This window comes from Nerophis lumbriciformis, linkage group LG29 (genome assembly GCF_033978685.3).
Source record: "Nerophis lumbriciformis linkage group LG29, RoL_Nlum_v2.1, whole genome shotgun sequence".
Taxonomy (NCBI): Eukaryota; Metazoa; Chordata; class Actinopteri; order Syngnathiformes; family Syngnathidae; genus Nerophis; species Nerophis lumbriciformis.
The window spans coordinates 15,449,052-15,473,085 of NC_084576.2; the positions used below are offsets into that span (position 1 = coordinate 15,449,052).

A 24,034-nucleotide genomic window follows, 5' to 3' on the forward strand; every position below is an offset into this window, starting at 1 on the left:
CACAGTTTCAAAATGAGACCTTCGGTCTGCAAAAGTTGTGTAGGACCAACATAGAACTAACTAAGTAAACCATTTAAAGAACGTTAGTAAGGAGTTAGTTAAGTTAAGGGCGATGGAAAAGGGAAAGGTAATAGTTATAAAAAAGACAAAGTGGGTTGTTACCTGTTGCTGATTTTTATTTTGAAGGTGGGACTGCAAATACAGGATGGGGCTGTGAAAAAACGGATGTGTTACAAGGAACGGAAGTTAATAAAATAAAAACTTAGATTGTAGAACAAGCATTGCGGTCTGTATGAGGCCACATACATACAAAATTGACAAAAGAAGAAATAAAGGTAGCCTGCTTACTGAAAACAACTTTATGCTGTCTGTCTTCATTCGTCCCAGGTGCGCAGATTACTGATTGCCTGCAGCTTTGCCGGCGCGATGCGGCCAGAGCGAGCTGGGGCGTGTCCCGGTACGCTTCCAGCGGAGGTGCCAGCCGAGCTTGCAGCAGAAGGCATGAGTGATTGCGCATGCACCGTGACAACCAATACTTTACTAAGTTCCTTAACCTGTGTACCGATAATGACCAAGCTGTAGCGACATTGTTATTGTAAGAGCGAACACTGAGGAATTCTCTTTCTAGCGTACCAACACATCGGTGTGGCGGGCGTGCAAGGGTTTTGGCCAAAGAAGCTAACTACGGCAAGAGATAAGATAGCTTCTATGTCAGCACAAAACACGTTTGAGTTTGTAATGCACAACACTGTGATAGAACACTAATTTGTACGGACTGAAAAACATGACCAATCATATTACAGTATCTGTAAAGTATTGGCCCACATTTAATGTTTTGTTTGTACTCAGCTAGCAAGACACTGTAGTTGTAATAACACGCACAACGTGCTGCGTGTAGCATGATCAATAATAAAATGTGACTCATTCAATGGACAGTTGTCTCTTTGGTCCAGCTGCCCAAGGACATTTTTCCTGGTTAATTTTGGGTAAGCACGCCATTTATGTTGCAATAGCCTGTCTCCAAATTCCACATTTGCAGCTTCGAGTTGATTTCACCTCACCTCCCTCAATCGGCTTCCGTCTGCTCCAAGGTTGCACCCTCTTCTTTGTGCTCGCGTCTAGAAGTAAAAGTTAATCCTTTGATTATTCAGCTTCAAACAGATAAGGTTGTGAATCCTCATTTCTTCAATCCTGTGCCAAAAATAGTCGTCTCATTGTTTGCTACCAAGTCTGACACTCAAGCGTTTTGTATCCGGAAGTAGGAACACACTAGAAGTCGGACATGCGCTGTTATGGAAACAGAAATCAATGCGTGGAAGAAGTCAGCCCCGGAAATTATTAAAATGATCAAAATATGGTAAATATTGTACATATATATTGTTATAATGTGTCTGTTACTACATTATATAAAGACTTGCAGGGTGTGTATACAAAGCATAGATGGAGTGTTTTGAAGTTGTCTTAGATGGCTTTGTCGGTGACAACAGTGACTACCATTAGCCGCATCTTCCAATCTTCCATCCACCGATTTTCTACCGCTTGTCCCTTTTTGGGGTCGCGGGGGGTGCTGGAGCCTATCTCAGCTGCATTCGGGTGGAAGGCGGGGTACACCCTGGACAAGTCGCCACCTCATCACAGGGCCAACACAGATAGACAGACAACATTCACACTCGGGTACTCCGGTTTCCTCCCACCGCCAAAAACATGCACCTGGGGATAGGTTGATTGGCAACACTAAATTGGTCCGAGTGTGTGAATCTTAAAATCTTAATAAATAAAAAAAGACACGTGTTCTTGTCACTCATAATGATTGTGAACTATAGGCAAAATTCCCCCAAAAAGTGCAGTTCCCCTCCGTGCTGGAACTGGTTGCAAGCAGCTATTTAACAGATACGGAACATTTAATAGCACACTTGAAGGAACATGTTGCAGAAGGCTGTGTTGTGAGATGTCCAGTGAAAGGTTGTACAAATACTTTCGAGTTAAAATCCTGAATTACAGCTCAGGTGTCTCAGAAACACAGGCATTTTCCAGATACTGGTATTGGTGACTTATACAAAGAATGAGCCCAGTCGTCATCTATTCAAACCGAATCGCATGACTTTGGTCTTAAGTGTATGAGGCAGGCACAGATAAAAGTTGATGTGAATATATCTGAGGATTTCAGTGATCTTTTTCTCAGAAATGTCTTCTTATCCTAAAAGAAATTCTAAGGGCAGTTTCTAATACAATCTTCCACAATCGAGAACATTGTCGAGGAGATGCAAAACATTCATGATTTGGGTCAAACAATTTGAAGAGGAGACTGCCGGATTTTGACATTGCAAACAGGGATTTACTTTGAATGTTTGTACATGCAGAGTTTTGACATTATGTTTTTGTTATGGCAGCTTTTGAGTGAATTTAGTCACATTCAGTTGAACAAATTTAAATGACAAGCATTGAGTGTGCTGAACCTATTATTTATCAATGCATTCGGAGTTAAAATGACCACAAAGAACACTTTTTGTTTCTGTGCTTTTGTTTCACTTGAAAGTATAGATTAAAGGCTGGTATTGCTAAGATTCTCTTTTGAGGTAAGTAAACAGAACACACCTAATAAATCTTTAAATAGTGTAAGGGTGATTGTTATCTGTGCACACTGCTTTTGTATGTATTAGCTTCCCGTTCTAAATGTTAATAAGTATTTTGCTCCTGATACCTTTTAGGTATTTAATTCAATCTCCTATTGTTGCGGATGAAGAGGAAACAACTCGCTGGTGTTTGAGACACAACAAAATGGTGAGTCTTTAATTAGGTCCCAACAACAAGCCTTTTTTCTTCGACTTTTCTTCTTCTTAGTAGTGGCCTGAAGGGCAAAGCTCAATATTTCACAAAAGACAACATTTTAGAAAACACAACAACATGACAAAACAGTGTTATTTCACATTATTGTAAACTATAGAGACAACAGTTCTTGTTTGGTACACAACTCTTGCTAAAAATTAAGATGATTTGATTGGTAGTTTTACTGCCAGTCAAGAAATGACATGTGAATGGTAGCTACACAGAAAGATAGACACTGCAAAGCACTTTTAGAACGTTACCAGATTGGGCACTCTGATTGAGGATTGGTTCAGCTGTTTTTTTGTGATCCATTTTTTTCCACAAAATATATTGCAAAATAAATGTATTGCTCGCCATTTGGCTTCTATTAAAACATCCAATATCCATTTATAAGAAGAAGCTGAGTAGAACAAAACAGAATGGTCTTGGAAACTTCATTCTGCAAACTCACCCAACAGAAATGGAGCAGCAGAAGCTGCAATCAAAATATTAAAACAAGCCCTTGCTAACTTTGGTGATGTGGGAGTCCTGACTTGGGAAAAATGTCAAACTTTTCTCTTCATGTCGACCAATCTTGCTAACCAGAGACCCATTGATGCGAGGGTACAGAGCCGAGAAGAATGCAAAGAGTACATCAGTCCTAACATCCTTCTACTAGGGGCAATCAGTCCCCAAAGGAACTCTGATGAATTCAAGTTCGAAGGATACCCTTACAAAAGACTTAAATTCTTCAAAGCAGAGGTCAACAAGTTCTAGTAAAATGGTGTCAACTCCCCGGTCTTAACCTCTTTGTGAGACGCAACTGACTCACTAAAGAACAAAACATCACAGTTGGGGAACATTGTTTGGGTAGATGACCAAAGTGCCCTAAAAGGGCAGTACAAATTAGCCCGCGTCATCAGCGTCAAGTCAGGATTTCCCCAAGCTACAAAATATATCGCATCTCAGAAGCGAGGTGAACGCAAGGGTCAAACCCCAACGAGGGTTCTCAATAGGGATGTATGACGCCACATCGTCTTGGTACCTGTGGAAGAGCAAAATCATTTGTGAAGGACTGGTGTGACTTCCTTAGGTTCGAAAACCAGGAGGTCAAGTGGGAAGTGTTCGGTCAAATTTTGGAAACTGATGCCAATGATGATGAAATGTAGTATTTTTCTTTTGACGTTCCTGCAAATAAGAATGTTTGATGCGTTTGGTTTTTGATACTAAGTTACATGCATAAAACATAAAGAAGGGACTTGTACAGAGTTAAGTCATTTGATGCAAATGCGACGGACAGAACTACAAAAAATGTAATTGTAATGAGAGAAGACCAGTGAGACCACTGGTATGTAATTACTATTGTTGGTCCTAAGATACAGCTAGAGATAAACACCATGTATATTATTCATTAGGGGCTTGCACCAAGTGGGAGCACATAGCTGGCCGCAAGATCACCTGGACCGAACTCTGGAAAGCGGAGCCACACCAGTTTAAGTTCTTGGTCCAGTCAGTTTATGATGTCCTCCTAAGCCCTGCTAACCTGTTCACCTGGGGCCTGATAGACGCACCTGTGTGCCAGCTGTTAGAAAAGAGGATCATTAGAACACATCCTCAGCTGCTGCTCAAAGGCCTTGGGAGATGGCAGGTATCTGCATACTTACAGCGTGTGGAGCAGCAGACGGCATCCACAAAGTACATCCGTACATAAAATGACAACCTACAACAAAATATGAGCGCAAGACAAGAACTAAAACACTACACACAGGAAAACACCAACAAACTCCAAATAAGTCACGGCGTGATGTGACAGGTCGTGACAGTAGACCTAATTTGAGACAAGAGCTATAGTGATGCATGGTTGGTTATGGTTTGAATTCATATCCAACAATTGCGAGAGCAACTTTTTATTATCAATATCGGCTTCTGAGTTTCATTTTTTTTTATGTTTTCTGCTGGTGGTGTGCCTTGAGATTTTTTTCAATGAAAAAAATGTGCCTTGGCTCAGAAAAGGTTGAAAAACACTGCATTAGAGAGTGAGACACACTGTATCTGGAGTCTCCTTAGCATTAGATATCCAGCAATAACAGTGCGACGGACAGAAAGTAAAGCACTTTTAAACACTATCATGGCACCTTTGAGACTACAATGGATGAGAAATGCAATATCCCTAATGTAGCATGATTGAATGTACAGTTTGGTATACTAAAAATGCAGTGAGCTTGACCTCAAGGAGTACGTCTCCCTCACCATCATCCTTTCCTCCACCCCCTCCTCCTTCCCTCCCTCCTCTTTTCCAGCATCTAAATGTGTGGTAGCGTTTGAATAAAGCTCCTTTCTGCTCTCCTACACAGGCAGCAGCCAGAGGCCCCCACAGTCGCTGGCACCGGGAGCTTGCAGAGCATCATAACGGTACGTTTGCCACTCAATACCTGGGAAGAAAGGCTCATTTTGTGCTGGTATTGGACTGCTCACCTCTTGGTTTAAAGTCATTTTTTTAAGGTTTTAAATTGTGACTAGATTGAATGCCGGAAGTGCTAGTATAGGTAATAGCTCACGCTTTGGATTATGTGCACTTTTCTGCAAGTCTAAAAACTTGGTAATTGATGGTAAAAGTAGTGAAATTGTTGTACCGACGTATGTTTGGCTAGTATGATTTTACGAATATTTTAGATGACTACACAGTTTATGCCAGGTAAAAAAAAATCCAATCAGTGACTGCTTTGTTTGGTGCCAATAATCAATACGCGACATTCTTGATTTTACTCCACCGACATCCGACTGAAAACTGAAAACTTTTTGTGCACAGCACCTTAGCAGTCTTGTAATGTTTGCCATCGGGGCGACGTCCCGTTGCTATGGTGACAACTGGCTCCTTGGGTTCCTTTTGAGAATTACAATTCGGGGATGTGAGGTCCAAAAAAGACTTTTTTGGGGCAAATGGCTACTTCACGACAAAATATGAAGGATAAGCTAATACTAAAGTACAGTAATTGGTGTGTGTGTGTGTTGCTACATACAGTATGATGCGCTCATCCTTGGGAATGTGGAATATGTGGTGCACCTTTAACCACCTGTGTGTTTTTCCTATCCATGTCTTGTTTCACTGTACAAGATGGTGTGTGTTCTCAAACATAAGCCTTACAGTATGTCTCTCACACACACACACCTTTCCTATAGTATCATACGTGCGCTGCCACACGTCCACCTGGCTGATCTGTGAGTGTTGCTCTATGTGTGTTCATATCAATGTCCACTCTGTTCTGTCACTCGGGAGGGTTTGTGGAAGTGGGGGTGGTTGGTGGGGGCAGAGGGTTTGAGGGGTTGGCGGTGGGGGTGCGTCCCCTCTCTGGATGCCCGCCCTGTGTTTACCTTGGCAGGATCGCACCCCTCCCAAAAAGCCCTGCCCCTGTCCGTAAGCAGGAACAAACCAGGGCCTCATTGGCCAAGAGCGGAACATACCACAGTGACCGGAGAGGGGAGCAGCCCCCGCCCCAACCCCCCCAATGAATGAACACACTGTAGGAAGAAAGTCCATCGTTAGTATACGTTTTAAATAAATATTCTTCTTAAAGAGATTAAATAGTTTTAATCACATATTGTTTTACCCCAAGACTTTTCTTAGGTTCGACATGTACTGTATCTGCAGTGCCTAAATGGGCTAAACAATGAGGCTTGAGGGTTCTTTACAGTGCCGCGTTACTTTAATCATCCTCAGACAATAGAGAATATTGTTGGAATTGTGTGAGGGAAAAACACAAGCTTATGAGAGTAAAGTTTGAATTGTACAACATTAAGGTTCACAATGAGGGGCAAAATCTAAAAGTTAATGGAATAAAGTTGTAATGTTACAGAAATAAAGTTGGATTTTTTTTAGGGAAAATAAATGCAAAACTACAAGAATGGAGTCATCATTTTTGTGATAAAATTGTGTTAAGGAAATGGGAGCAAAGTTAAGAATAAAATAAAGAATAAAATCAGAAATTCATGGAAATAAGTCGTAATGTTACAAAAATGAAGTGGTATTTTATTTTTTGCAAAACTACAAGAGTAAAGTCATAATTTTGTTACGATAAAAGTCAGAATAGTACACTGACAAAGTTATAATTAAGTGAGAGGGGAAAGAAAAGTTCAAAAGTTACGAGAATCACGTCAACATTTTGCGAGGAAAACAGAAAAAATGGAAATGTAATGAAAAACTGTAATTTTGTTAAGGAAATTGGAGCAAAGTTATGAGAATAAAATCGTAAGTTCATGGAAAACAGTGAGGGAAATAAAGTCGTAATATTACAGAAATAAAGTCGGATTTTTTGCAAAGCTACAAGAATAAAGTCATAATTCCGTTTTGATACAAGTCAGAAGTGTACGAGTATAATGTTATAATTATGTGAAAGTGTAAAAAGTTTCAACGTTAGGAGAATAACGTCGAAATTTTGCAAAGGAAAAAAGAAAAAAATGGCAAAGTTACGAGAAGTTGTAATTTATTCAGGAAAATGGGAGCAAAGTTATAAGAACAAAATCGGAAGTTCATGGAAAAAAGTGAAGGGGATTAAGTTGTAACATTACAGGGATAACCTTGTCATTTTATGAGGAAAATAAGTTACGAGAATACTGTTGCAAAAATTAGAACGTGATTTTGCAACAATGCAGTCGGAATTTTGTGAAGCAAAAATTCTCAAATTCAGAGGATAAAGTTTTAATTTTGTGAGGAAAAAATACAAATGCAATGAGGAAAACGACTAAAAGTTAGGAGAATAAAGTCGTAATGTTACAAAATAGGTCATAATTTTTTTTAAAGAAAAAAGATGCAAAATTACAAGAAAAAAGTTCCAATTATGTTACGATGTTGCGTTTTTGTTTTATTTCTTACACTGAACATAGAGAGCACAGTCTACCAAGTCAAATTTCTTGTGTGTTAAACATACTTGGCCAATAAAGCTGATTCTTAGTCTAAATGTTGATAATAATGTTATAATTACGTGAGAGGAAAAGAAGTTTCAAAGTTACGAGAATGAAGTCGACATCTTGTGTGGAAAACAGAAAAAAATGGCAAAGTTATGATAGGTTATAATTTTGTTCAGGAAATGGGAGCAAAGTTGAAAGAATAAAATTGGAAGTTAATGGAAAACAGGAGAATTAAGTTGTAATGGTACAAGGCTTAACGTAATTTTATGAGGAAAAATGTTTCAAATATAATGTAAAACGGTGACAGGAATAAAGTTGCAAGCGAAACAGATTTTGCAGCAATAAAGTCTGAATTTGTGAGGCAAAAAGTCGCAAAATTAGAGAATAAAGTCGTAAAACACTTTGTAATTTTGTCAGAAAAAATGAAGCAAAGTTTCGAGAATAAAGTCGTTATTTAACAGAAATAAAGTCATAATTTTTTTAGAGTAAAAATATGCCAAACTACGGGAATAAATTCATACTTTTGTTACAATAAAAGTCAGAGGAGTACAATAATAAAGGGTAATTATGTCACAGGTAAAAAGTTACAAATAAAGTTGCATATTTGTCAGAGAAAAGTCAGAATTTCACGAGGAACAAAGTTTAAATAAAGTTATAATTTTATCATGAAAAGCAGCGCAAAGTCATAAGAATAAAGTTGTACTGTTTTAAGAATGTTAACATTTTTATTTAATGATGAAAAAAGTTACAAAGTCACAAGGTGAAATGTTTTGAGCATTCACTTTTTTTTCATTTTGTTGTATAAAAGTAACATAGCTGGGGAACAAAGTTGTTATGAAAAAAGATGCAATGTTACAACAATATTGTAGTAGGGTCGTGAGTCACAAACACACAAAGTTACAAGAATATAGGAGCAAAATTACAAGAAAGTTGTAAATCTGTGATGAAAATAATGGCAAAGTCATAAGATGTGTTTTGGTGGGCGCAAAGTTACTGGAAAAAAATTTGAATTTTATGTTAAACATTTTTCCAAAGTTAGGAGATGTCAATAGTAATATTACAGGGCTAAACATGTCAATTTATGAGGAAAACAGAATAATGTTGGAAGGTTACAAGAGTAAAGTCGCAATGCAGTGCGGGTCATAGAGTGGTGATTTTGCAACAATAACGTCTGAATTTTGTGAGACAAAAAGTTCCCAAATTAGCGGATAGAGTCGTAACGTTTCAAAAACACTTGTAATTTTGTAAGGAAACCTTACACAAAGTTACGAGAATACAGTCACAAAAATTCTTCTTAATTTCATTAGAAATAAGTTGAAAAGTAATTGTGAACCAAAAATAACAGTTGTAAAAAAGTTTTATTTTTTCTCGGAACGTTCTGATTTTATTTACACAACTTGACCACTTTCATCAGGTAATTATTTGTTTTTTTGCATTACTGATTGCAGATTAATTTCCTATATTTACACATCGTCTCGGTGGGTTAAATAACTACGTCCACTCGACGTAACAATTTTGACTTGAAATGTCGTTGTTTGCTTTTAATGAACCCAGCCTGGATTCCAAAAGGGGAAAAAGCATCCATTTCCTTTTTAGCCTAATGAGCCATTCAGACCAGGTGTTGACTTTGTGTTTATTATTGGAGAGACCTCTTTGCTTCTCTTATGTACTCCTCACCGTTTACGTCTCCAACTCGGAGGAGGGGTGAAAAACCCAAAAAGAAGTTTCATTGTGCCTTGTTGGAAAGTATTTTTAGGACAACTGAAAATGTTGTCAGGTAAAAAAAAAAAAAACTGCAGTAGGTGGAAAGTCGTCCCTAAAAATAAGAAGAGGACAACATCGGGTCAGCACGTTGCACACGACGTCACTGGTCCACGCTTTTTTGGACCGTCTCCTCGCACTGTGTGATGTTTCCAAGAAAACGTTCCCTCCCTGTCGGCAAATATTGCTCCGACAGTGTTCCCACTCTATGACGGGACTAACAGCAAACAACTTCATCCTTTTTATTGCTGCGTCACTTTGACTCATGTTCCAGCAGACTGCCCACCTGTGGACACAATTTGTCACTGCGAGCTCTTGTGTCGGATGTACGCCCTGCGAGTGGGCGTGTCCTACAGCACAAGGAGGCCTCAGTAGGGAACTATTCCGCACGTCAGCGCTGTGGAACGTGGAGATAAAATAAGCCATGCGGTAATCGCGTCTCCCCTGATGTGGTTTGGAGTCGGTGAATGCAGCATTGAATGACGACGACTGATGTTTGTGTACGTTTGGCTAAATGGCTATTAAGAGAAGAAAGAAGAAATACATGCATCCATACGGTGCCGCCACCATGCTAACGACCATTTATGTTTTCTCAGTGCCTTAGACACACAGAAAATATACACAAAAAGTCTCATCTGTCTTGTTGACTTAGGTTGAAAAAGGCAGTTAAATAAATAAAACAATATAGACGGCACATGACTACCTATTATAAATATTCAAAAAAATGCATTTCACGCATAGCCAAATATTAATTTTTTAAGTTTTTATTAGAGATGTCTGATAATGGCTTTTTTGCCGATATCCGATATTGCGATGTTGTCCAACTCTTAATTACCGATTCCGATATCAACCGATACCGATATATACAGTCTTGGAATTAACACATTATTATGCCTAATTTTGTTGTGATGCCCCGTTGGATGCACTAAACAATGTAACAAGGTTTTCCAAAATAAATCAACTCAAGTTATAGAAAGAAATGCCAACATGGCACTGCCATATTTATTATTGAAGTCACAAAGTGCATTTTTTTTTAACATGCCTCAAAACAGCAGCTTGGAATTTGGGACAGCATGAGGAGGTTGAGGTGGGCGGAGTTGAGGTGTGGGGGGGGGGGGGGGGGGGGTAGCGGGGGGTGTATATTGTAGTGTCCCGGAAGAGTTAGTGCTGCAAGGGGTTCTGGGTATTTGTTCTGTTGTGTTAATGTTGTGTTACGGTGCGGATGTTCTCCCGAAATGTGTTTGTCATTCTTGTTTGGTGTGGGTTCACAGTGTGGCGCATATTTGTAACAGTGTTAAAGTTGTTTATACGGCCACCCTCAGTGTGATCTGTATGGCTGTTGACCAAGTATGAATTGCATTCACTTGTGTGTGTGAAAAGCCGTAGGCATTATGTGACTGGACCGGCACGCAAAAGCAGTGCCTTTAAGGTTTATTGACGCTCTGTACTTCTCCCTACGTCCGTGTACCACTACGTACAGCGGCGTTTTAAAAAGTCATACATTTAACTTTTTGAAACCAATACCGATCATTTCCGAACCGATACCGATAATTTCCGATATTACATTTTAAAGCATTTATCGGCTGATAATATCGGCAGCCCGATATTATCGGACATCTCTAGTTATTATATCCATCCATCCATTTTCTACCGCTTATTCCCTTCGGGGTCGCGGGGGGCGCTGGAGCTTATCTCAGCTACAATCGGGCGGAAGGCGGCGTACACTCTGGACAGGTCGCAGTTATTATAATAAGTAAAAATAAAATAATTTCAAATCAAATGTCCAAATACTTTAAATACACTCAAAACAGAGGTTACATGCAAAAAAATAAGTTTTTTTCTGTTTCACTTTGAGAGTGCTTCTTAATTATTTTCTGTTGCCCCGCCACCAGTATGAAATACTTGAAATACACTCAAAACATAGATTATATGCAAAGAAAAACAAAGTTTTTCCTGTTACACTTTTGACAGTGCTTCTTAATTATTATATCTCTTGAGCCCCAGTAAGAAAAAAACATTTCGCACACCACTGACTCTCCCCCGCGACTATAAATAGTATCATTTAATACAGGCTTCTACATCAACATATGGGCATCAACATCAACAATATGATTTGCCTGAGTAACTGGACAGGACACAAAAATAAATAAATAAATGGTATCATTAGTCCATAAAATTGTTGTAAGGACACCTCTGCATAACGTTGTAACTTACAATTAACAATATCAATATTAACATTGTTTTTTAGTCTAGAAAAGAAAAGATTTCAAGTGCATCAATTTGCCTGAAATTTAAAAAATATATAATCTTATTTAAACTATAAACATTTTTTGACCGAATTGAACCGTTTGATACTGAAAAATGTATATTAATAAACTAAATAAATAATAATGACTTCAAACTGCATCAGCCACATTAGGATGACAGTAGCACAATATATAAAACCCTTTAACCTACAAAACGAAAATGAGTAAAACAATTTGTGCTAATTTTTTTTAAATAAAAATGAGGAAGTCAGGATTAGTGGTTACAATGAGCAAGTTTTGTAGTGCACAGCTCTTTGTGAGTGGGGTTTGAAGCATAATAATGCATGATACTGGTAAAGCATGTTCCCCTTGGGTGGCTCAATTATTTGCGAAGGACTGCACTATCACATAACAGTTTTATATGACATCCGCTGCAGTGGTGTATAGAGGCAAATAATAAGATCTACCCTATAAATCAGGGATGTCGAACATGCGGTCCGCGGGTCGGATCAGGCCCCGCGATTTGAGTTTGCCAAGTGTAAAAATGAGCTACATTTTCAAATGAAAGAAACTGCTGTTCTGAATGTGTCCACTAGATGTCGCAATAGCAGTTCTGTTGGGCAAGCAAATAGTTTATACCGAGCAAGTATACCAAGTAAGAGGTACACGGTAAAGCGGGGCTGCCACTCCTCCCCCTCAACCTAACGTAAAACAACCAGGAGTGAATACAAAAATGGTAACTCGCACTTAAAATGCGGCATTAAACACTGCACATTGATACAGTTCTGTGAAAATTATTGTCTTCTGTGCCAATTTAAAGAAAGTGAAATGACAAATGAGGTATATGATACATAGAAGCGTTTTTATTCATGCTTGATTTTTGTTCAATCCGAGGTGGACTGTGACTTCAAGTTTAATTGCTTTGTAGATACACTGAGACATAGTCTAAGTTTATTGTGCTCTTCATGGTGTTTTTGAAACTGCACCAATTTTTCCTCAGAAGTGTTTTCTCAAGAGGATTATTTGTGATACGTACATTTTCAGGATGTGCTTGTTCTACCTTGGGCGGAAAAAATACCAAAGAAAACGATCTGGAGTTGTCGTAGTGGTATTTTTAGGTTACTATGCCATGATGTTACCCGTCCGGCCGAGGTGGGAATAGATTTTCCTCTATGCGGCCCCTGAGCTTGTTGACTTTAATAACACATTTTATACATACAGTCAAACATTTTAGACCAGTTTCCTTTGTAGAGGTGAGATAAAAATGTGGAAAAGCATTCAAGCTGACTGAACCGTACGTCGCCCTCTTCTTATTTGAGGCACTTAAGACATTTCCTGTACTCGGCGACACAGGCGTTCGTTCTTTAGAGAGAGCCTGAATGACATCATAGACGCTACAATACTCCCTGAGTAAATGTGAAATACATCCCGAATAACAGGGAATGTAAATGTACACAAAAGCTCCAAGTTGTTGTCTTTGTTGTTCTTGCACAGGTTTTCTAATTTTTACATGTTTTTAGGTGAAGATGACTTCCCTACTTCTGCTGTGTACGTCTTTGCCCTTCATCTTGGCAACAACTACATTCCAACACCAGGATGGTACGTCAAATATATACATACTGACCAAAACAACGTGACTCTCAATAACAAATATTCAAACTATTGCAAGTGCACTATTACTTATTCAGAGGACTCCATTCTTTGCCTGGAGGAGATGTGATGTTCACGGACAATTTAAGACTCTTGAACACGTCTTTTAGGTGAACGATGAAAACTCATTAAATTAGAATAAAGTGGCCACAGGTCATGTCTTGTGCGAGTGCATTTCCTGTGTTCTGGGTTTATTTCCTGTTTTGCGCTCCTATTTTAGTTTAAATTCCTGTGTGTCTGCCTGCAGTAATTTCATCACTGTTCCTCAGCGCCATTCTCCTCACCTGTCTTTGATTAGTGACCAGGAGACTCACCTGCTTCTGATTGCTACTCAGAGAGCTTTATAAGCCAGCCTCACTCTTTGGTGGGTGCTGGATTTTTGTGAAGAGTTACGTTGGTGCTAAAAATTTGCGTTTCATTTGCTAATTGCATGCACAGCTTGTTTTGGCTTTAGTTTAGAAATAAAAAACATTCTTACGTTGATGTTGCCTCGAGTCTCTGCATCTTGAGGTCCTGAACACTGCTACAATGCCTAGACGTAACAGATTATTTGAGTTCAGGATTTCAGTTAATACAAAGACAGCAACTAAAAGCTCAAGAAGTTTTTTCAGTTTATTTTTTGATTGAAGCGTGAACCAGTAGTTAACAACTTTAAGACACTGAAAACATTTTTTATGGGATTTTGAATTGGGGTTTTTATCAATTGTAAATTATTATCAATATTTCTAAGAAATTAAGAAAGACATCCTGTGTGAAGTGATGACCAATCTACAAAAGTATTCACCGAAATGCCTCTGTAAATGAATTCAAATTCAAATGTTCATTTTCTATGATAATAATGGTTTTATGCCATGAGCCAATTTCCTGGGAGGCATTGGTCTGCATTAGCCAAGTCTAAATGTTGTAAGTTAGCAAAGTTCCTAACCATAAATTTAAAACAACTGTACATCAGGGGAACATTTACCAAATGTAGAATTCAATTGTGCTAAGTCTTTAAGGAAAAATAATGTAAGGAATGAATCCTTACCAAACGAATTAACCGTGACCTGTCTTTCTGTCAGACACGGATGGAACATTACGTGTCAGTATCCCACTAGAGATGCAGCTGCGCCCCCTGCTGGGTGGCAAGGTAGTGGTGCCTTGCTACTTCCAGGACAACACCGTCAGCGACCCCGGCGCCCCGACGATCGCTCCGCTCTCCCACCGCATCAAATGGACTTTTGTCACCAAAGAGAAAGTCAGCACAATCTTGGTAGCATCGGAGGGCAAAGTTCAGGTGGACATTGAGTATCTGGACAGAGTCACGATGGTCAATTACCCGCTGGTGCCTACCGACGCCAGCCTGGAGGTAACAGAGCTGAGGTCAAAAGACTCAGGCACCTACCGCTGCGAGGTGATGCACGGGATCGAGGACAACTACGACACGGTGGACATCCAGGTTCAGGGTATGTCATCCCAAGTTGTAGATTTACATTTTTCCGGCGAATCAGGGTCTAAAGTGTATCACATAAACTGTCCTGCACAGTGAAATAATGGTGGGCTGAAGATGAAAATAATCAATCTCAATTCTTGCCTGTCTGACTTACAGGTATTGTGTTCCACTACCGTGCTATAACCACCCGGTACACTCTCAGCTTTGAGAAGGCCAAGGCTGCTTGCATTCAAAACAGCGCCACCATCGCCACCCCAGCCCAACTGCAGGCGGCTTATGATGATGGATACCACCAATGTGATGCTGGATGGCTGTCTGATCAGACTGTCAGGTAATATTCATAGGCCAAGTCCGTTCTACCAAAAACTTGTGGCTTCTAAATATCCCGAAAAGACATTAAAAGCCCTCTTCCAAGTCCAGGTACCAACTCTCTTGTGTCTTGTCCTTTTGAGGTACCCAATCCATGAGCCCCGGGAGGAATGCTACGGAGACAAGGATAACTTCCCTGGTGTGAGAACCTATGGAGTAAGAGACGTCAATGAGACTTACGATGTCTACTGTTTTGCAGAAAAGATGTCAGGTACATTTATTGACAGGATGCACACCACCTGACCCTTCAGAATACTGTGGTTGCCACTGGTATAACATCAACTGTATTTCTCCTCCCAGGCAGAGTCTTTTACTCCATGTCGGTAGAAAAGTTCACCTTTTACGAAGCCGGCGACCAGTGCACCAAACTGGGTGCCAGGCTTGCCAACACTGGAGAGCTTTACCTGGCCTGGAAATCCGGCATGGACGTGTGCAACGCAGGATGGTTGGGAGACAGGAGTGTACGTTATCCCATCAACATTGCAAGGCCTCAGTGTGGAGGGGGGCTTCTGGGAGTCAGAACCGTATACCTCTTCCCAAACCAGACAGGATACCCCTTTGCAGATTCTCGTTATGATGCTATCTGCTTTCAAAGTACGTGCTTAATTTTTTATGTTCATAGTGCCTGGTGCATGATTGCCATAGCCCGTGTGCTAATGAATCTCTGGGGGAAAGGAGAATGAAAATCAAATGCAATCTTGTCTCAACCACAGGTAGTGACGAAGAGACTGCAGTTCCTGGAAGAACCACACCTTTCCCGGACATCATAAGCATAACTCCAGCCCCTGGACTTTATCCAGGCCTCACTACTGTGCCTGGGGGTCAGGAGATCAAGCATGGAGGTGTGGACATTCTCATCTCACAGCCCGTCGCCCCTCCATTCACTGACTCCGCCATGGCTCCCACTGGTAAACTCTTCGGAACTCTACTGAAAAAATCCTAAAGAGCCATCAACCATTACCATAATATTGCAGCCAGAGAGTCTGTTAAACCTCAGTTTCTCTTTCTTCACTTATAGGTGTCGTGTTCCACTACCGACCAATTACTGGCCGGTACACGCTGACTTTTCTGGAGGCCCAACAGGCCTGCAAGAGCATTGGAGCAGTCATTGCTAGCCCCCAGCAGCTGCAAGCTGCCTTTGAGAAAGGCCTGCACCAATGTGATGCTGGTTGGCTTGGTGACCACACTGTAAGGTGCGTTAAGGACAGGTCTACAGCTCAGAATTTATAGACTGAGGCCTTATTAAAAACTATAAATCTTGTTAGGTATCCCATCGTATCACCCCGAGATAACTGTGCTGGAAACCTGCTGCACCATCCAGGAGTCAGATCATACGGCCTGAGGCCAGACTCCGAGCGCTACGACGTATTTTGTTATGTGGAACGTCTCCAAGGTCAGGAAGGCCTCATACTAATGTTCACATTACAAATTTACATTTAAGCATCATGCATTTAAACAAGATCACGGGTACAAGCGGCTGAAATGAGTTTCCTCCGCCGGGTGGCGGGGCTCTCCCTTAGAGATAGGGTGAGAAGCTCTGCCATCCGGGAGGAGCTCAAAGTAAAGCCGCTGCTCCTCCACATCGAGAGGAGCCAGATGAGGTGGTTCGGGCATTTGGTCAGGATGCCACCCGAACGCCTCCCTAGGGAGGTGTTTAGGGCACGTCCGACCGGTAGGAGGCCGCGGGGAAGACCCAGGACACGTTGGGAAGACTATGTCTCCCGGCTGGCCTGGGAACGCCTCGGGGTCCCACAGGAAGAGCTGGACGAAGTGGCTGGGGAGAGGGAAGTCTGGGTTTCCCTGCTTAGGCTGCTGCCCCCGCGACCCGACCTCGGATAAGCGGAAGAAGATGGATGGATGGATGGATGGCATTTAAACTATTCAATACTCTCAATCAAGGTGAGGTCTTCTTTACCAGCGACTATGACAGCTTTTCCTACGAGGAGGCCGTGCAGCACTGTGAAAACCTCAACACCACGCTGGCCACGACTGGACAGCTGTTTGCCGCTTGGAACCAAGGCCTGGATAAGTGTCGCCCAGGCTGGTTGATGGACCGCAGTGTCCGCTATCCAATAACAATCCCCAGATCTCACTGTGGGGGCAGCCAGGTGGGCGTGCACATCATTTACGCCTTTCCCAACCAGACAGGCTTTCCTGATGAGCATTCGCGTTACGACGCCTACTGTTTCAAAGGTAGATGCTTGCAGTTCCGTGGTCAAATTAACATGAACTATCCCAACTTCACTCTTCTGTCTTTGGATTCTGTGTTTTACAGCTGAAAGAATCATAGTTGACACTGACAATGACACCATTTATGACCTGTTACTGACGACAGATGTTATCAACAAGACAACAGTTGCAGTTGATCACTCCATTCCTACTAGTAGGATTATACACCTCGTGTCTATAATTGTTTATTTCTTTAATCAGTTGAGGTTGTTTACGTTACCCCTTGTTGTGTTTGTCTTTTAGTTGAATCTACTGTGGGCTACAATGACACTGAAACCACTCTAAACATCACAGACATAGAAGAGATTATCCAGAAGACAAACACCTCAACACAACTAACAGTTCCTACCGGTAAGAGCTTTGGATTTAACAGCATAGGCATAAACTCGGTCCTGAAGGTGTTTGTCTTGTCATTTAAAATTTCAAAAATAGTACCAAATCTCTAATATATTTTTGTCTGCATCTTGAACAACAGTCCCTGTTGATGGTTCTGGTTCCGGATCAGGTGATCATTCGGCCAGTGGCGATATCTCAGGGGCGTCCAGCACCATCAGCGGGAGCGGAGCTTCTGGTTCAGGAGTAGATGTAACCTTTAGTGGACACACAGACATTTTATCAGGAGATAATTCTGCCTCTGGTGAGCCACATGAAGCAGAAGGGGGAAGTGCAGTCATCTTCACATCAGGAGAGCCTTCCAGTGCATCTGGGTCTGGATCTGGATTTGTTGCATCAGGATCGGGATCTGGTTTTGTTGCATCAGGATCTGGATCTGGTTTCATTTCATCAGGATTTGGATCTGGCCTTGTTGCATCAGGATCCGGATCTGGCTTTGTTGAATTCGGATCTGGGTCTGGCTCTGTTGCTTCAGGAGCTGGATCTGGCTTTGTCGCATCTGGATCAGGTTCTGCCAGTGGCAGTGGAGACATGAGCGGCAGCGGTGGTGACATACTGATCAACATACTGGATGGAAAAGAGGAAGAGCTGTTGAACCCAACCCTCACTGAGCAAGAGTTGGGAAGCGGTGTGTTGTGGGCTTCAGGAATGTCCGGATCAGGAGGTATGTCCGGATCTGGAAGTCTGTCTGGATCAGGTGACATTTATGGATCTGCTGATATGTTTGGATCAGGAGGTATGTCTGGATCAAGAGGTATGTCTGGATCAGGAGGGATGTCAGGATCAGGAGGCATGTCTGGGTCAGACATCAGTGGATTCTCTGGCATCATCTTTACAGACACTCGTGCCATTGACCTAACAGCACAACCATCAGGAGAGCAGGAGTTGTCTGGATATCATCCCTTTGCATCAGGCTTCCCCAGTGGCTTTCCAAGTGGTTTTTCATCTAGTGCTTCCAGCAGCGGTTCTGCCTCTGGCCAACCTTTTCAGACGGATGGTGACATCATCTTTCTAACAGACGATAGGATAAAGGAAGTTACTATTACTCCACTGGAAGAACACCATCCTGAAGAGGGCCGAGGCGTAGTAGAAATAAGTGGCCAGGGAAGCGGATCTGGAGTCCACATTCATAGCTCAGGCAGTGACACTTCGTCAACTTCTGGGCTTTCTATAGCCCTACCCCCTGGATCTACCATGACCTACCCAGACTACACTGGTCAATCAGGACATGACGCAGAGGTGGAGGAGTCAAAAATCCTTATTTTAACTCCAGACCCTGTCAACATCAGTCCGACAACAGCACCCACAGCTTCACTGGAAACCCCTGCTGTGGTGGAGCAACCAGCAGTAGAAGAGGGTATGTGATTTAGGTTACTTGAAGCATAAAAAAACCCAGATAATCGATCTTCATAGTTTTCTAATTCAAAATGTTTCTTTTCTTCAGCTGTGCAAGGTTGTCCAGAGGGCTGGTTGGGGTTCATGGGAAGCTGTTACCTCCACTTTGCGGACAGACACACCTGGTCAGAAGCTGAGCAGCGTTGCCAGGAGCTCAACGCCCACTTAGTCAGCATCACATCTGAGGAGGAGCAGCAGTTTCTCAACTGTAAGTGACACCATTTTATAAAACAACTTAGGGGGTCCTGTTGTGTATTACAGAGTCGGACTTGTTAGCCCTGGAGCCCTCATAGAAAGTTTGCATTCAGATCCTAATCAAATGAAGCACATTATCAGAGGAATCGCACAATAAATTAACCAAACCTGTCAAGAGGAATTCTCTCCAGATACTTCCCAAACCCTTAAAATCATTGTTTTGGCGCCTTCAAATTGACCAGATGCTAATGTCAGTGGTTGTCTAGTCCGCACCTAAGGAAACGTAGAAAGGGATATAAACAGAATATGTGTAGAAGAAGCTTCAGATGGTCCCAGGGTTTAAAATGTCTCTGTTTTGTCCACAGCTAAAGGTCAGGACTACGAGTGGATTGGTCTCAATGACAAAGATGTTCAGAATGAATTCCACTGGACAGACGGCAGTCCTCTGGTGAGTTGGATAGACTGATGCTTGTTTCTTACGTGTTTACGGCTGTTCACTTTTTACGCTCTAATTACAATTGCATCATTCATAACATCCATAGACATACGAGAACTGGAGGCCCAACCAACCTGATAACTACTTCAACTCCGGCGAGGACTGCGTGGTAATGATCGGACATGAGGGAGGCCAGTGGAATGACGTTCCATGCAACTACTATCTTCCCTTCTCCTGCAAGACTCAGCCCGGTAGGAACTAAGTTGGATGGACTCTAGTTGCTGTTAACAAAACTACTTCCCAAATCAAGGACTTTAGTTCCGATTTCATCTTATTTTTTTCCCTTTCTGCCAGTGGGCTGCGGCGCACCCCCTGAGGTGGAACACGGGGCACCGATGGGCGTCACTCGAGTGCGCTACCTGGTCAACACCAAAGTGCGATACCAGTGTCAAGCGGGCTACACGCAGCGCCACCTTCCTGTCATACGTTGCATGGAGAACGGGGAGTGGGAGAAGCCGCAAGTGGAATGTACAGAAAGTGAGTTTTGGCGGATTTTCATTGGCGCAACGTTGTCGAAATGTTGGATTATTAAGTGTACTTATGGTCATACTGTAAAAGACAGTTGTGGCACCGCATATTGCTGGGCTGCACGTATATTGTATCGTATCTTGATATCGCTAAATATGGTCGAGGATTTATGCACAATTAGTTACCGAGAATCCTTGCCTGCGGGACATCATCAGTACGTATGACATCACCAGTGTGCGCTTCCCTCCTTCTTCCAGCAGGTGACGCCAACAGCAACAGGCTACACAAAAGGTCAGCGAGGAGCAGCAGAAGTAAAGCAGTCATCAGACCACAGCAGTACAGGAAGACGCTCTGAGCGGGACTGAAAAGCACAAGTGAGATTCACATAAAGGACCCCTCAATGGACATCAATGCTAATGCCCGACCAAAACTGATTGCATCTCCCCCGTCGCGCCTTCTCATCCAGTGTAAATACAAACAGGAAAGCACATTTAGAAGATGTTATTTATAGAGTCTAATTTAGAGCAGTGCTCCATGCACAAGTACCACAGGAGAAATAGGATTTATTTAATAAACAAAAAGTCAATATGAGTGGTATTGATGGCTCAGAGTGTTAGCATAACCTTTATTTCTAGATCTGTGTTTGTGCTTGTTCTCCAGTGACGACGACTGTGACTCGCTATTCAAATCTACAATCCCACTCTCATCAAATACAGGTTTTGATTCAATTGTAATAATATTGAGATGCAGCTTTTTCATTCCATCCCCTTGGTGAGAACAAATTAGAATCGATTATGAACAAACAACTCTAAAGTGGACACTGAAGACTCAGAAATGTCTTCGACGATTGCAAAAACTTAGGTTTCAAAGTTAATGTTGCTGAACGCTTTAAAAATTATTTGATTACGAAAACCTGTACGACAAGTTTGATTGAAGACTCTAAAAAGACATAAGATAGGTTGATTAAAAATGCTAAATTGTCTTAAAACTTTACCAAAAGATGTACCTTTAACACTGCATTTTCTTTGAGGTTTACGAAAACAATACATTTATTAATGACTCTGTTCCAAAACTCTTTGTTTCGGGAATAAACGTACGTTACTGGAAATTGTCTTCAGGGTGTACAAAAACGTAAACAGTTACGTTAATTCATGACTCTTGACGTGTTTTCAACGTTAAGTTTGCTGATTGCAAAAAAAAATAATTGTTTACACAAACCTGTATGTCAAGTTTGAAGACCCTCAAAAAGATGTACGATCGGTTGATTAAAAACGCTAACTTGCCATAAATTTTGACCAAAATATGTACCTTTCTTTAACACTACATTTTCTTTGAGGTTTAGGAAAACACTTATGTTAAAATAATCAAAGACTCCAAAATTGACTTCAAAGTTTATATATGTTAATTGAATCCAAAACCTAGAAATGATCTTCGTTTCTGAAAAAACTTTCGTTACTCGAAATCAAACTCTCAATTTTCTTTGATGTTCCCAAAAGCTTACATTAGGCTCATCCAATACTCAAAACTGCCTTCTAGGTTTACAAATAAACGTACGTTAGATTAACTGAAGACTAACTTGTCTTCAGTGTTTACGTAAGTTACATCAAAAAGACAACAAATTGCCTTTAATGTTTCCAAAACCATACTACATTCATTAGCTCTCAGACGCTAAATTGTCTTCGCACACAAATTGTGTGCAGATTGGCAGGTTGTCTTTAAAGGTTACGAAAAAACACACGTTCTATGATGCAATAGACTCCGATGTTGACATACGTACACACATTACCTGATCATATTTTTGTTACAAACACTGAAGCTGAAGCTGCGACAATGAATCTATTGGTTTGCGTTAGTCTGTGAATACAAAAATGGAGAAATAGTGACTGTTAGCTGAGACCCGTCGCTGGCTTAACGCACGGGACTCACTGTAAATATTGGACTCTAAAACTGTGTGAACAGCAGGATCTGTCAGTAACTTACAGCAAGCTTACCGTTTATTTAATCCTTAATCAACCTGTAGAGTTTAGTTGAACAAAGTAGAACAAAGAATCGTGTTTTTAGTCGAAAAAGCCAGCCAGTTACAGGGAGTCCATGCTATCGGATGACTCTGAGAGAGAAAACGATGTCCATCTTTGGTGTTTTAAAACATGTTCCTGTTTGCACGAGAGTGCAAACTATCAGACCCCACACAAGCACACAAACACAAAGAAAGCAAAATATTGTGAACGCAAACAGATAACGTGAATTTATGCTTGGTTTATGTTGTCACAATGTAAAGTAGCCAAGTAAAATGTATTTATATCAAGCAAAAAGTGTTTTTATAAAAGAAAACAGAATGTGAAGATGTGTAGGACTTAAACAACAAATATGTCAAGTAAACTTACAATGAATTTTATTAAAAATAAAAACACAAGCCCAATAAAATACAGGTAATAAAAACCTAAATGTGAGGAGAAACTGTTGTTTCTGTTTCCATGCATGAGCAAACAGTGTGCTGTACTGTGCTGCACCAAATAAAACCTGGAATCAAACGTGTCTTTGTGTCCAATTATTGCTACAAGTCAACAAGGAGGATGGTAAAAACATGTTTGTTTCAAAGAAAACATAACTTTTGTCTGGAAAGTAGACCGCTTCTTTTAAAAATGTGCAACTTTTTCCACCTTAAAAGGTGAATTGCACTTTTTTGGGAATTTTGCCTTTTACTCACAATCATTATGTAAGAAAGAGAAGCACGGTTTTCTTATTTTTATGCATTCTAAATGCTAAATAAGTCAGCTCTATTCTGCATATAAAGCCCTTAAAAGACCATCCAAACACCTCCATTAAGGTTTTATATATATGCTGTAAGTATATGTGATGTAGTAAGGGGCACATTCATAAAAACATTTGATATTTTTGTATTTTGATCATTTCAGGAATATGCACGCATTAATTTTAAAAAACTAAACACGTTTACTTTTTTTTCCAAAAATAGATTGAAAATCACTGCAGACTTCATGGGAGCCAACAAACATAATAAAACATCACTTACTGTACAAGGTCGGCTGTCATTAGGATGCAGACTGATGGATGTTCATATACTCCCGTTTAGATGAAGAATGACTCATAATCCTTGCGAAGAAAAGGGGGGTGGAACCAAGCCTCTATTTGTGTCGATTTTCGCCATTTCCAGTTCTAAATTGGCTGTTAAAGTATACCAACTTGTCGGATTACATCCTCGCCCTTCTAATATCCAAGTGAGGCATGATTTATGATCTAGAATATAATTTCACATTTCACTAGCAGGGAAGCGAGGAAGCAGCTTACCAGTCGATCATGTCAACATTGGCACACCAGCTCGTGATCACGGCGCCGCTATAAATAGTTTGTCTGCGTTAGCGCTTATAATAACAATATCACTAACACTTGGTTAATATTCAAGTCACGATATGTAAATGGCGTATTGTTGGCAGTTTTTGGATGTTTTTTTATTGGGTTTTCTGGGCGGAATAGAGGACCTCCCATTGGCTCCGCAGTAAGCAGACTTTTATTCACAAGTTAGATTGCATTAAAAAAAATAGATCATTAGGTGTATTTAGCTAATAGCAATTTAGATAGCTAGCATTAGCTGCCATTGAATGTATCAGCTATCATAACACCATGACTGCAAATTGTTCGTTGAAAGTATGCACTTTTCTTAAATATTACTTT

General features: G+C 40.8%; 2 protein-coding genes across 5 annotated transcripts in view; one reads left to right on the forward strand and one right to left on the reverse strand.

Annotated features, from left to right (window-relative positions):
• Nucleotides 1-351: 351 nt before the first annotated feature.
• Nucleotides 352-24,034, reverse strand: part of LOC133572173 (hyaluronan and proteoglycan link protein 3-like) — a 45,208-nt gene continuing 21,525 nt past the window's right edge. The window contains exons 6-7 of one of the 2 annotated variants that reach the window (XR_009810499.2): nt 1,062-1,118; nt 352-486 (exon numbers count right to left, since the gene is read on the reverse strand). The gene's annotated coding sequence lies outside the window, so the exon portion shown is untranslated. Of the gene's footprint in view, nt 487-1,061; nt 1,119-17,480; nt 17,988-20,529; nt 20,706-24,034 lie in introns of those variants that run through there. The other variant, XR_009810497.2, reaches the window with a different exon arrangement.
• acanb (aggrecan b) lies at nt 5,116-21,801 on the forward strand. Of its 3 annotated transcripts, XM_061924945.2 has the most exons (19): nt 5,118-5,217; nt 13,238-13,316; nt 14,429-14,812; nt 14,956-15,130; nt 15,252-15,379; nt 15,469-15,762; nt 15,882-16,076; nt 16,187-16,361; nt 16,434-16,561; nt 17,068-17,361; nt 17,444-17,551; nt 17,641-17,748; nt 17,873-18,454; nt 18,524-19,147; nt 19,235-19,393; nt 19,746-19,828; nt 19,923-20,067; nt 20,171-20,353; nt 20,602-21,801. In XM_061924945.2, exons 2-19 carry the CDS (start codon nt 13,244-13,246, stop codon nt 20,697-20,699), a joined length of 3,936 nt encoding a protein of 1,311 aa, XP_061780929.2. In that variant the 5' UTR covers nt 5,118-5,217; nt 13,238-13,243; the 3' UTR covers nt 20,700-21,801. The 3 variants fall into 3 exon arrangements, with proteins under 3 accessions (XP_061780928.2, XP_061780929.2, XP_061780927.2); XM_061924944.2 differs by having other exon boundaries at nt 5,116-5,217; nt 17,873-19,147; nt 20,605-21,801; XM_061924943.2 differs by having other exon boundaries at nt 5,119-5,217; nt 17,873-19,147.